General features: G+C 39.2%; 1 protein-coding gene across 1 annotated transcript in view; it reads left to right on the top strand.

Annotated features, from left to right (window-relative positions):
• Nucleotides 1-13096, top strand: part of LOC136885670 (diacylglycerol kinase eta) — a 332289-nt gene that overhangs the window by 264189 nt on the left and 55004 nt on the right. Inside the window, exons 10-12 of the mRNA XM_068230302.1 lie at nt 2292-2394; nt 4820-5112; nt 10116-10272. Of these exons, the coding sequence (XP_068086403.1) occupies nt 2292-2394; nt 4820-5112; nt 10116-10272 (553 nt within the window). The remainder of the gene's footprint in view (nt 1-2291; nt 2395-4819; nt 5113-10115; nt 10273-13096) is intronic.

The raw sequence follows: 13096 nt of genomic DNA, 5'->3' as shown, positions 1-13096 counted from the left end.
ACATGAGTGGTGCAATGGTCGATTTTCCTTTGCCATATATCAAGCTATAGTCACCTTTAAAGCACTTACTGCATCATTACAGCAAGACTTTTAAAAAACATGTATGTGACAGGTATTTACACAATGCATCAAACTGTCATACAGTTGTGTAAAACATACGTGCCACTTACAAGCTTTCAAGTGGATATGAAATTAAAACTAAAAGCGATGCCATACTGATAGAAAACGTGTACAAGTAGTTTTACACCAAGCAAGCTTTCTGATAAGCTGGAGGTAACGGTCACCGTGGTGTAATGGACTAAGCACAGACATATTGACCATGTCCTGCTGGTAACTGGGTTTGAATCTCACAAGCGCTAATTTTTTTTTTTTTTTTTTTTATTTTTATTTTTTTTTTTTTTTTTTTTTTTTTTTTAAATACATATACTGTTGATTCCCATAGGGAACCTGAAATATTTGTCCCGAATGAGTAAATTTATAATACAAATATAGTTGGTCATTTATTGGACGTTATACATTTCTTGAGGTGTTACATTAATGTAACAAATACCACGAGGTTTTGTAGTAGCAGTCAATGGGACGCACCATCATCCAAATATTGTGAAAGAAACAAATCAACACCTCAAGATTTTGAATTGACGTCCCTTTTGACTAAACCCTCATAAATACAAACTACTACCGAAGGAAAATCTGAACGTCAAAACAAGACTAGTTCAATGAAACTACCTAATTCAGCATTTTACTGTTCAAAACTAATAAATTACAGTAGCAAGTCTCAAAATTAATACTTGAAGCAGAATTCCAACGTATCCAAGATTTTAATCTTCAGACACCAATAAGTTTTAACAAAAATTACAACTCAAATTTTAACATAGAAGTCAAATTACAATTGTTTTTAATAAACTAGGACTTTGGGAAAACAATTTTAGCCAAATTTTCAACATTTTGAAGATACTGTGTTTTGGACGTCATTGTCTTTAGAATTAACGGATATTCCATTTTTAGTATAGTCATTCATATTGTTAAACTATTATTGTGTTCACAAATTCATATGTTTATGTATTTTACTACTTAATTTTAGAATTATAATTAAGCGTAAATTTGTCAAAGCAAATTAAATATGACAGGTCTTAACCTTGAGATGATTACATAGGCTGAGGATGCTTGAAATCAAGCAAAACATGTCCCTATAAAATAGTGTTGTAACATTATGATTGTCTAACAACATAAAATTAATTGTATTGAAAAGGTGGAATAAAAAATCACGATATTGTAAGCATATTAAGTGGTATGTTTCGAGCTGTCAGTGGATAGATGGCGTGGAATGGCATTAGTAGAGGAATAAGTTTGAGTGGTGTTCAAATGTGGGAAAGATCACAATATAAACATAAATTTGGAATTCAAGAGGACAAATTGGGGCAAATATTTGTTTATAGGAAGGGGAGTTAGGAATTGGAATAACTTACCAAGGGATATGTTCAATAAATTTTCAATTTCTTTGAAATCATTTAAGAAAAGGCTAGGAAAACAACAGAAGGGATCTGCCACCTGGGAGACTGCCCTAAATGCAGATCAGTATTGATTGATTGATTGATTGATTGATTGATTGATTGATTGATTGATTGATTGATTGATTGATTGATTGATTGATTCATTGATTCATTGATTCATTGATTCATTGATTGCTTACAACATGAGAGTATTCGGATACATTGGCTTTGTGGAAGTACAAAATGCGAATAAAATGATCAGGCTCAAGCTGGATTCGAACCTACCCACCAACCGCAGTTGTATTAGCAGTACCCCGCTTAACCTATGACACCACGGCGTCCCCAGCCAACAGTTTACCGGAAAGCGTACTAGATGGACAACTACTTTCACTTCACAAATTCAATGGACTCACCCTGTATTTATATTTCCTTTTTAGCAATGAATGCTAGAACTAAGTAGATATTTGTGAATGTAACTGTATAAGAGTTTAATTGGTTTTAACTTAATATTTTGTTTTCATGACCGCATCGAATTGACCCACAGTGTGCTGGCAGTATTGCCAGACCTGTTGTTCAGATACCTTCCAACAAAATAGATATGACATAGACAACCTAGGTTCAATCACCAGAGCATCTGTCATGAAATTGGAAGGTTGTGGGTTTGGTTCACACCAGTGTCTAGTTGGTCATTTTTGTTCTGTACTTAGTATCTCTTTGGTATGTTCTTAACATGACCTGTTAAGCTGAAAGTTTATTTCATATAAATTTTTTTTGATCTCACATTCAAAATTCTTGTTCCAGGTTGCGGCTTTTTCGTCACTTCGATCCATTCCGTATCCTAGTATGTAGTGGAGATGGTTCTGTCGGTTGGGTGCTGTCGGAAATTGATCGATACAACATGCACGTTAGTATTCTTCGTGTAGTGTAATTCATTTTCTGTTGTATTAGCATTGAGGGGATTATATCAAGGCTGTCCAGCCTACCGGGTAAAGATGGATATGGATTCACCTGCATTCCTCTTTATCTTTTCTAAAATCTCGTTCCTCTTTCCTGTGTTTATCCTACCTTCTTCCTATCCCACCCTTCCCAAATCAATACTAAAGATCTGTCAAGGTGCACCTCAAAGTGTGTTGATTCCTGTTCTCATAATGAAGCATGGAAGCAGAAAGCTCGTCAGAAGAAATTGATGTAAAAGAACTGATATTGATGACAAAAGGGCCCATCTGTTTGAAGACGGCATTGTATGAAGATAGGGAGATTGTCCTTGTCCTTTTGTGTTTTCATATTTGGCCTTGTCCGCTTTTTCCATACTGAACTATGATTGTTTTCCCTAATGTGTGTTCTTTTTTGTGTGTGTGATTCTTTCTCTATATGACTTGATCAGTTTTTGTTTCAGTATAGCATGTCACAACTTAGTTGTTTCTTTGTACAGTCATATATGAATTAACCTATTCGCTGCTGTGACCGAGTATACTCAAGCTGCCTGAAATGGCCCGCCAGTGCTGCGGTCGAATTTACTACCTCTGCCTTATAACTGTGTTATATGCTTCTGCCATCTATTAGTCACACTTTAAACTAAGCAGTTTAAATTTTTTCCATGAATAGTTCTGCAGGAAAACTTATTTTTTTTGTCACAGTTGTAAACATCATGTTTAAATGATGGCTGCCGCATACGAAAGTAAGGTGTGTTCGGAGAAAATCTTACACTTTAAGAGGAGATCGAGTCCAATGTGGATTTCAGCAGTGATGGTAGTGATATTGAAAATATTAGTGATGTGATAATAATGTTGATAGATGTTATGATTTTCTGCCAGAGAGAGGAAGGAATGACACTGACCTAGGCTTGCCCACATGGTCGGACGAGTTTATGCCGAAGGTGCATGCATTTCAAGCGCCAGACCTAGCTATGTCAATAGTAATTTGACCTCTGAATGCCTTGAAATGGATTATTTCAGGATATTTGTGAAAAAAAAGAGCTGTTGGCGAAGCTAGAGGACGAAGCAAAGGGGTGTTATAAACAGACAGTTAATGCTAAGTTCATGACAAGTTCTGCTCTGCTTTGATCAATATTGTGTGTTTAATTTAATCTTTCAGCTGTTAATTGTGTGTTATCATCATCGTCATCAATGTCCCACTCCAGTCGCCCGGGTGTGGTTAACAAGCCTCCTCCACTCCTTTCTGTCCTTCCACTTTTCCTGCTCCATTACTTCCGCCACATCCAATCCTGCTTCTCTAAAGTCCTTCCAGATCTGATCCATCCACCTTCTTCTCGGTCTTCCAACTGGTCTCTTTCCCTTAACTTCTCTTTCCAATTTCCTTCTTACTACCCGTTCCTTTCCCATTCTTTTTACATGTCTGAACCATCTCAGTCTTGCTTTCTATATGTTCTGTACTAACAGTTCTATATTTAGCTCTTCTCTGATTTTAATATTTTGAATTCTATCTCTTCTTGTCTTTTGAACTGATGTTCTTAAAAATTTAATTTCTACTGCTTGGATCTTGCTATCTTGTATCTTATTAGTTACCAGCGTTTCTAGTCCGTCACTGTCGAAATCCACATTGGACTTGATCATGTGTATGATTTGGTATTGTGCGTAAATATTGTAGGCATAGTCCATAATGCAAATGAAAATTTCTAAGCATCTTCCTAATGGATGAAACTTTTGCCATCTCATGTGGAATTGAACCCTGGATCCCAAACATGAACTGTCTCAAACACTGTAGGAACCAACTGGCGAGTTAAAATATCATCTCAAAATATTATTCTGTAGTTAGTGCTCGTATTTTATGTTCAAATTGGCGATAAGGTTTTTGGCTGAAATAATCTAGCACTGGGGTCACTCCAGCCTGTCCAAGAATTCAGCAGCGAAAAGGTTAAAATATTGCAAAAGAATGTTAAGCTGTTGCTAAAATTCTGAAATTCATTGCTTATAAATTGTCGTGCTACTGCAAGTCATATAACAGGTACTGCCTTTTCAAATATACGGTGAAAAAATGTGAACACTATATTCTTAAGAATCTTTAGAAAATAATAATGTTGTTTTACTAAGCAAGTTGACTGCATGGTTTGGGTCGCATAGCTGTCAGCAGCCTTGAAGATAGTTTTCCGCAGTCTCCTTTCACGCCAAGCAAATTCAGGCTGAACCTTAATTAAGGCCACAGTCGCTTCCTTCCCAGACGTGGTCCTTTCCTATCCCATCATCACCATATGACCTGTCTGTGTTGGTGCGGTGCAAAACCATCATCAGGACTGACAACAGTGGGGTTCGAACCAACTATCTCCTGAATGCATGTTGAGAGTACTGTATAAGGATTAATGTTTGTTTTAGAAACAGTGCCAAGTGGGAGTATTGCCTCTGGGAACAGGCAACGACCTGGCCCGCGTGCTAGGCTGGGGCAGTTCATGTGACGACGATACTCACCTGCCTCAGCTGCTGGAGCGCTACGAGAAAGCCAGCACCAAGATGTTGGATCGCTGGAGCGTAATGACGTACGTGCGAGTGAGGACCGCCACTTGCATGGAGCTAGCCGCCACCATGGCCGCGTACGAGGATACCGTGGTGTCGCACCTCACCAACATCCTGCAGTCGGACCAGCATGCTGATGTCATCTCGTCTGCCAAGTTAGTAAAACTGCTCCCACGGTCTCTGTACAACCTCCTTAGGTCAACTCTTGTTTCCTGCAATAATATGCCCATCAAGGTATAAAGCAGAGGTTAGTGCCTGCCTTGTATTTTATAATTTTGTGCATTATATTTGGAATATTTTTATTGGACTACTTATCTCATTGCCATGGATGACAGAGCTTCTGGACCATGTCGGAAATGAGAGTATCAGATCAACATATATGATGTTAGTTGATAGGGCTGGCAAATTAACTGAAATCAGCACATCTAAGAAAATTAAAACAGTTTCAGAAATGTTGTGCCTTGGTGATATTATAACTAGTAGTGACAGCTGTGAGGAAGAGATCAGGAGAAGGATTGCAATGCCCAAAAAATCTTGACTCGACTATCTCATATTTGAAGTCAAGCTGATGATTTTAGTCATTTCGTTCAAGCTAAAGATGAGACTAGTTCAAACTCTGTCTTCCTCTTTGATGCTGAAACACCTTACGGGCTGCAGATAGCAAGAGCTCACTTGAGATTTGGTGCTGGAGAAGAATGCTTGGCATCCCTTGGACAGGTCTTCGTACCAGTGAGTCCATCCTGAATGACCTGAGCATTGATATCAGGTTATCATCAGTGTGCCAGCAATTCTTCACATCATGCGAGGCTGAGAAGGAAGCCTTAAAAAGTGCATAACTTTAGGAAATGTGCCTAGGAAGAGCTCCTGCTTGCTGGACAAATTTCCACCAAGACATTCCTTATACAAGTGACCTGCTCACCAGAAGAGTGCAAAGGATGGAAAATTACCAGTTTGGCTTCATGAAAAATTGGAAGTAGCTGAAAATTGCCAGTGTCGTAATGTAGTTTCGCAACTGCAATTCACACATGTGCATTCAAATAAAAGTCAGTTGCAAAACCTAGTGCCATCATGTAAACTAGCCTTTACTGCATAGGAAACAACATAGTATCCATGTAGAGACAGGGTGTTAGCCTGATGACCTACATGTTAGGTCTCTTTAACACATTGGAGACGCCGCTCGTAGAAACTACGGGCATGCTATTTCATTGCTGCTGATGGAGCTTGGAGAATCTATGGGCACATTTTCATTATAGCTAAAAAATAGTAGCTGCCGTTTCAGTGAGCTGTGACTTCACTAGGATGCTGTTGAATGCTTCTATAAGCATAAAATGTACTGGTTATGAGCATAAGTCAGGAGCTATTCTTTCATGGCATTGATAACACAGCCACATTCCTACATAATCTGGGGCTGTGTCATCGTTGACTCTCAGCTGTGAAATGAGCGGGAGAGTACGTATGGTACATGTGGACGGGAAGAGTGTTGAGTTTGAGAGGCAGGTATGTTTGAGGAAATCTTGTGAATATTTAGCATGTCTAATTCAAGTGTACGAAATTTTGACAACGAATCCATAAAGGATGTTCTTATGGAAGACACGAGTTCTGAAAATGAGTATGAGGATAACGATTACACACTAAGTAAACATGACACTGGCGCTTCAGGCAAGTAAATGTATATAATGAGCTAATTTCAAATTGGTATGAACTGTAACATAGTTTTATACCTCTTCCTGAAGTGAGTTCTGTAACCCTGTTTTATACGGCTTCCTAAAAATGTGGGTGTTTCCCGTGTACAGATGACAACCTGCAGCAACTCGATGCAACCCCGCCATCAAACAACGAACAGTGGGAAAGCAAATTCCTGGTTGTAAACAAGGATACCAGTGCCAATTGACCAATTAGGTTAGAATCTGTAGTAGTGTGTTTCAGTAGATGTGGCCACAATATTAGACAGATTTCGAAATATTAACTGAACTGGTATCCATAGCTGCGTCAGGTTTATTTTTCATTTGTAAAATTTATTATTTTCATAAATTTATATTTTAAAATGTCTGCACTATTATGATAATTAAAACTCATTTTTGTGTAGAAGGAAGTGTGATCTTTCTAAATATTCCAAAAGTAGTTATAATCATGGCTTACCCTAGCATTGAAAAAAATTCAAAAACCATTAAAAATCCTGCCATTTCTGGAGGGTAGCACATTCAAATATGGCAGTTTCCAATGTGTTAAACAACAAGCAAAAGGACAGGGTGTCCCAATCAAAGGTAGCCCCAGATATTATCAGTTAAACTAACATCACAGGAAGAAATGAAACAATGGTAAGTAATACCTGTGTGCATGAAAAAGGACGACTTCAACAACAGGTATTAGAAGTGTCCTCCTTTGGCAGCTGAACACGGGACTGCATGTCCCTGAAGGTGGTAACCAGAACCTGAGGGGAGACAGCTTGAATCTTGCATCAAATCCTCCTGCTGTGAACGTGGTCAGTTCATGTACACTCACCCTTTCGAGATGACCTCCCAGGAAGAAATCTGGGATGATCGAATTGCGTAGCCTTCTTGAAATGACTCAGTCTTAGAGATACCACAGGAGTGTGGCATGTTGTTCCCCCCCCCAATCAATCGATCAATATTGATCTGCATTTAGGGCAGTTGCCCAGGTGGCATATTCCCTATCTGTTGCTTTCCTAGCCTTTTCTTAAATAATTTCAAAGAAATTGGAAATTAATTGCCAAATCTCCCTTGGTAAGTTGTTCCAGTCCCTAACTCCCCTTCCTATAAACAAATATTTGCCCCAGTTTGTTCTCTTGAATTCCAACTTGATCTTCATATTGCGATCTTTCCTACTTTTAAAGACACCGCTCAAACTTATTCATCTACTAATGTCATTCCCTGCCATCTCTCTGCTGACAGCTCAGAACATACCACTTGTAATACCAATGTAGTTGGTCCGTTATTGGACATTATAAATTTTCCAGCTAACTCATTCCTGATTGCCAGTGTTTTGCCCCAGTGTGCTAAATTGGGCTCATCAGTTGGTAAATAGCACACCCACCAAGACGCACAGCTAGTGCATACCGTGGAGGCCACTGCGTAGGCTACTTGAAGCCACCGGCAGTGCCAATAGACTATGAGAGACTTAGTCTCATTTCCAAAAATTGATGCCTGTCTGGCCATCAGATGACATAGATGTTGATTCCCACAGGGAACCCGAAATACCCACCCTGAATGAACAAATTCACAACACTAACTTATTTAAAGTTAAAAACTTCATAACTGATCCGTATTGAACAAATAGTACCAATGTTAAAAAAAGAAAAATGTTCCACCTTTTCAATACAATAACACTGTTGCACGAATCAATGTAGCAACATATTTAATTTAATTTATTAAGGGACCGGTTTCGACATCTGCCCACGTCATCATCAGCCTACACAAAAAAATGGCAAGAAGTTAACACAATGGTAGCACTTATGACACTTTTCTTGAATTACAAATAGAAGTTCATGTAGAGGTTCTTGAGCACTCTTGCTACTCTTGCTGATCTTGAGGTTAAAAAGATGTAGTATAGTTGTGAACTATATCTTCATATTGCGATCTTTCCTACTTTTAAAGACACTGCTCAAACTTATTCATCTACTAATGTCATTCCCTGCCATCTCTCTGCTGACAGCTCAGAACATACCACTTGTAATACCAATGTAGTTGTGAACTATACTACATCTTTTTAACCTCAAGATCAGCAAGAGTAGCAAGAGTGCTCAAGAACCTCTACATGAACTTCTATTTGTAATTCAAGAAAAGTGCCATAAGTGCTACCATTGTGTTAACTTCTTGCCATTTTTTTGTGTAGGCTGATGATGACATGGACAGATGTCGAAACCGGTCCCTTAATAAATTAAATTAAATATGTTGCTACATTGATTCGTGCAACAGTGTTATTGTATTGAAAAGGTGGAACATTTTTCCTTTTTTAACATTGCAACACTAACTTAGCCGGTCCGCTGTTGGACACTACAAACCCTCCAGCCAACCCACTCCCGGCCATCAGCACCCCACCCCAGCATGCCGAATTAGGCTCATCAGTTGGTAAATAGCACACCTACCAAGACGCATGGCTAGTGCATACCGTGGAGGCCACTGCCCACCCTGCTGGTAAAAGCTGAGAATGAGCTTGCTTATCATCTATCTGGTTCACAAACTAATGGAATATGTCACTGTAGACAGCACTTATTGCAGTTGTGTGAAAAAGAAATGATCCAATGATGTGATGCTGTGATAAAACACAGAACACATTGACTGGCTGGGAATGAAGGGGCTCTTCAAGCACTGCTTATGGGTTTCTGCATATTCTGAGGATTTATGTAGCTAGATGAATGGGACCGCAAGTAATCCAGTATCCCTGTGTTACCAGCCATCCATGTTTGGATGCAAAGATAATACTCCCTGTGCTTCTTTTAAGATAAGGGATAACTGTGTGCAGCTCAGCTTTTGTTGCAGCTCTTCCACATAGGCTATGCTGTGAATACTCAAATTTCTTATGATTATCTTTGTAGGAACTTAACTGAAAAAGCAATTAATCTGTCTTCGAATAATGCACCATTTCTTCAGATATTGTTGGATCCTTGCTACTGTTGATCCAGTAATATTCCTTTTTTCCCAGCTTATGAATTTAGCATTTGCACGGCAGCTCAAGTCCATACTTTTCAACAATCTTCCTTGGGCAATTCTTTACAGAATCACCAATCTAATCCCTTCACTCACTCTTGCACAGAATATCAATACATACTGTACTGTATCTGTCACTCGCTCCAACTGACACCGGTCACTTCAGACAGGTGACTGACTGTGTAAGCAGCGTTTTACTCCGGCTCTCCTCTTATCTGCCCTCCCTCAGCGTTGCCAGTATGACTAGAGGGCTATTTGTGCTTAACTGTCCCTTGGACTGCTGAACATAATGTCAAATTTGTATACATGATCCCTTGAAAATTATGAAATGTAGACCAAGATTATATTCATGTGAGGCACACACTATTATGAATCCATTGTCGAGGGGAATTTGTTTTTATAGTCATCCTTATTTGAAAATCTCCTTTAGAAAGAACCATTTTCATTATATTTTTGAACTTCTGGTTGTAAGAGCATTGTCTTTGTTGCAGAGTTCTATGTGAAACCATCAAGGACTTCATCGTGCAGGTTCGAGATGTGAGCATGGGTCAAGGAGACGATGAGCTGAGTGGTAAATGCGACCTACTTAAGCAGAAGTTGGACTCGCTGCTGGCCAGCTTGGGGGAAGAGGAGAGTGTAAGTCTGCAGGTGAGTGAATATCATGTCATCTGGCAGCCTTCGTGCTGTAGTTTTATATGAGACTAGCTGACAAGTACCTGTCATTGGCAGGTTAATATCCCAATTCAAAATAAGATGATGATCCACCTATTCAGTACACTTTTATTATTGGTTATTAAAAGTTAATTGCAGTTCAATTCCCCTTCACAAGACAGGTCCACAGCGTTTTAACACTGCATATTTCATTCATTTTTAAGACTAGGTTTCAATACTTGTTTTAATTTGTTATGTGTATGTAAATTTTAAGGTTAAGTGGTTGAAGATCACCTTATTGTTAGGTTGAAGCTAGTACCACAAGGATTTGATGTTAATATAATTAATCAACAATAAAAGTGTATTGAATAAGTTTGTCATCTTTTTATTTTGAATTGTAATTATTCATTAATACGGATCACTATAAAAATGATTTCTTACGAGGTTACCTGCTGCAGAAATGGAGGCCAAATCTGTTAACCAGAAAATAGAGCCTATTACAGAAATGTCATACATTGGTTCAGTCATCTCTACCGAGGAGAACTGCAATACCAAAATCATGAAAAGAATTGCCATAGCTAAGAACACCATAATGCAGTTATCCATTTATTGAAGGATCACTTAAAAATTAAAATAGTTTACCAAGGAAGGTGGCCATGTAGTTTGCTTCACGTAGCTATGAGGTTGATGGTGGGTTTGAACCCCATTGTCTCTTTCGGTAGTTTCCCGCTTTTCACACCAGGTAAATGCTGGAACTGTACCACCATGGTCGCTTCCATCCCAATCCCAGCCCTTTCCTATCCCATCATCACCATAAGAAATACATATACACATACATACATACCAAATCATCATTGATCTGCATTCAGGGCCATTGCCCTTGTGGCAGATTACCTATCAGTTGTTTACCAAGTATTTTCTTAAGTGATTTCAAAGAACTTGGAAAGTTATTGAACATTGTTCCAATCCCTAATTCCTCTTACCATAAACGATTATTCACCCCAGTTTGTCCTCTTGAACTCCAACTTTATCTTCATATTATGTTCTTTCCTGCCTTTAAAATCTCCACTCAGGCTTATTTGTCTACTAATATCATCCCATGCCATCTCTCTACTGACAGCTCCAAACATACCGCATAGTCGAGCAACTCTTCTAATTACTCCCAAGTCTTCCCAGCCTAAAGTTTGCAAATCTTCATTATAGACTGTTATACCTTTCAGCATTTAGTCTGCATGCCTCTGTGAATTTACTAATTGCCTCCAGAATCATTTATTTGTAACTACAGTAGCTCTGTGGCCTTATTTATTTCTGGTCCAACTCCATAGCTAAATGGTTAGCATGCTGGCCTTTGGTCGCGGGGATTCCGGGTTTGGTTCCCGGCAGGGTGGGGAATTTTAAGCATAATTGATTAATTCCTCTGGCATGGGGACTGGGTGTATGTGCCGTCTTCATCATCGTTTCATCATCACAACGCGCAGGTCGCCTTCGGGAGTCAAATCAAAAGACCTGCACCAGACCTCACCGGAGGCCACACACCATTATGTAGTTCTGTACCTCTTATATTAAAATCATCAGAAACTGAGTCGAACCATCATTGTCTTGATCTACCTCTTCTTCTTTTATCCTTCATTATTCTGCTAAGTAACCTATCCTCCTCCATTCACCTCACATAACTCACCACCGAAGCCAGTTTATGTGTGTAAGGATGATACCTTAAGTTAGAATTTCCTTGAACCATGTCCTCCTTAAGATATTAGCAGAGGTATACAGATCATTGTCTTTGTAGTTCTGTATTATGCTGCACTCAATTGTGTGTATCTTCCCCCTCCCCTCGCTTCCTGTTACTAGAGAGAAGGCCGGGCCCTTGACCTCTGTTGGGGAAGCCATTTTGTCAGTTTTACTCCTGTCTGCATACCTCTGCTAACATCTTAAGGAGGACATGGTTCAAGGAATTCTAACTTAAGGTATCATCCTTACATGTGTATCGCTTCATTCATTGATTTCGTTCCTAACTTAGCCTTTATATTCTCATTCCAACTACCCTCCTGTCCATACCACCAATTATCCTTGCTACTCTTATGTCTGTTACTTCTAGCATATGAATAAGATATCCTGAGTCCACTCAGATTTCACTCCCTTACTGCAAAATTGGTCTGAAAACAGACCGATGTAATGATAGTTTTATGCGGGGGCTAACTTTGTTCTTACAGAATATTATTGATTGCAAGTGCAAGCTCATTGCATTAGCTTTGCTGGACTTTGATTCAGTCTCGCTTACTATACAACCATACTGGGTGAGTCTCCTGAATGCAAGCTGACGGTTACGTGACACAAAGCCCGCAGCCACTTGCTCAGTGGAGAGAGTAATAAGGTACTTTCTGGTTGGACAAAATCAGTAATTGCAGCTATCTATAAGCAAGAAAACAGGAAGGATTGAACAGAGTGAATTGGTCGTGCAGCTGTGAGAGATTAATGGGTTTGAATTCCATTCGTTTGGTTTTACCATCCTTTCCTCAAATTTAATTTCACTGACATCATTGTCTTTCCATGAGTTTGATTGTTCACGACATCAACAGAAATATTTCCTTGTAACCTGTCCATTGATTTGGGTTGGTGACCACAGGGCCCTTAGCTGAGTCCTGGCATTGCTTCCACTTACTTGTACCAGGCTCCTCTCTTTCATCCATCCTATCCGACCTCACTTGGTCAACTCTAGTTCCTTTCCACCCCGACGCTATTAGGTACCGAGGCCTAGGAAGTCTTTCATTTTCATGCCCTTCGTGGCCCTTACCTTTCTTTGGCTGATATCTTCGTTTTTCGA

The sequence above is a fragment of the Anabrus simplex genome, chromosome 14, assembly GCF_040414725.1.
Source record: "Anabrus simplex isolate iqAnaSimp1 chromosome 14, ASM4041472v1, whole genome shotgun sequence".
Classification (NCBI taxonomy): Eukaryota; Metazoa; Arthropoda; class Insecta; order Orthoptera; family Tettigoniidae; genus Anabrus; species Anabrus simplex.
Note: the sequence above shows the minus strand (reverse complement) of the source record. Positions and strands in the feature narration are given on the sequence as shown.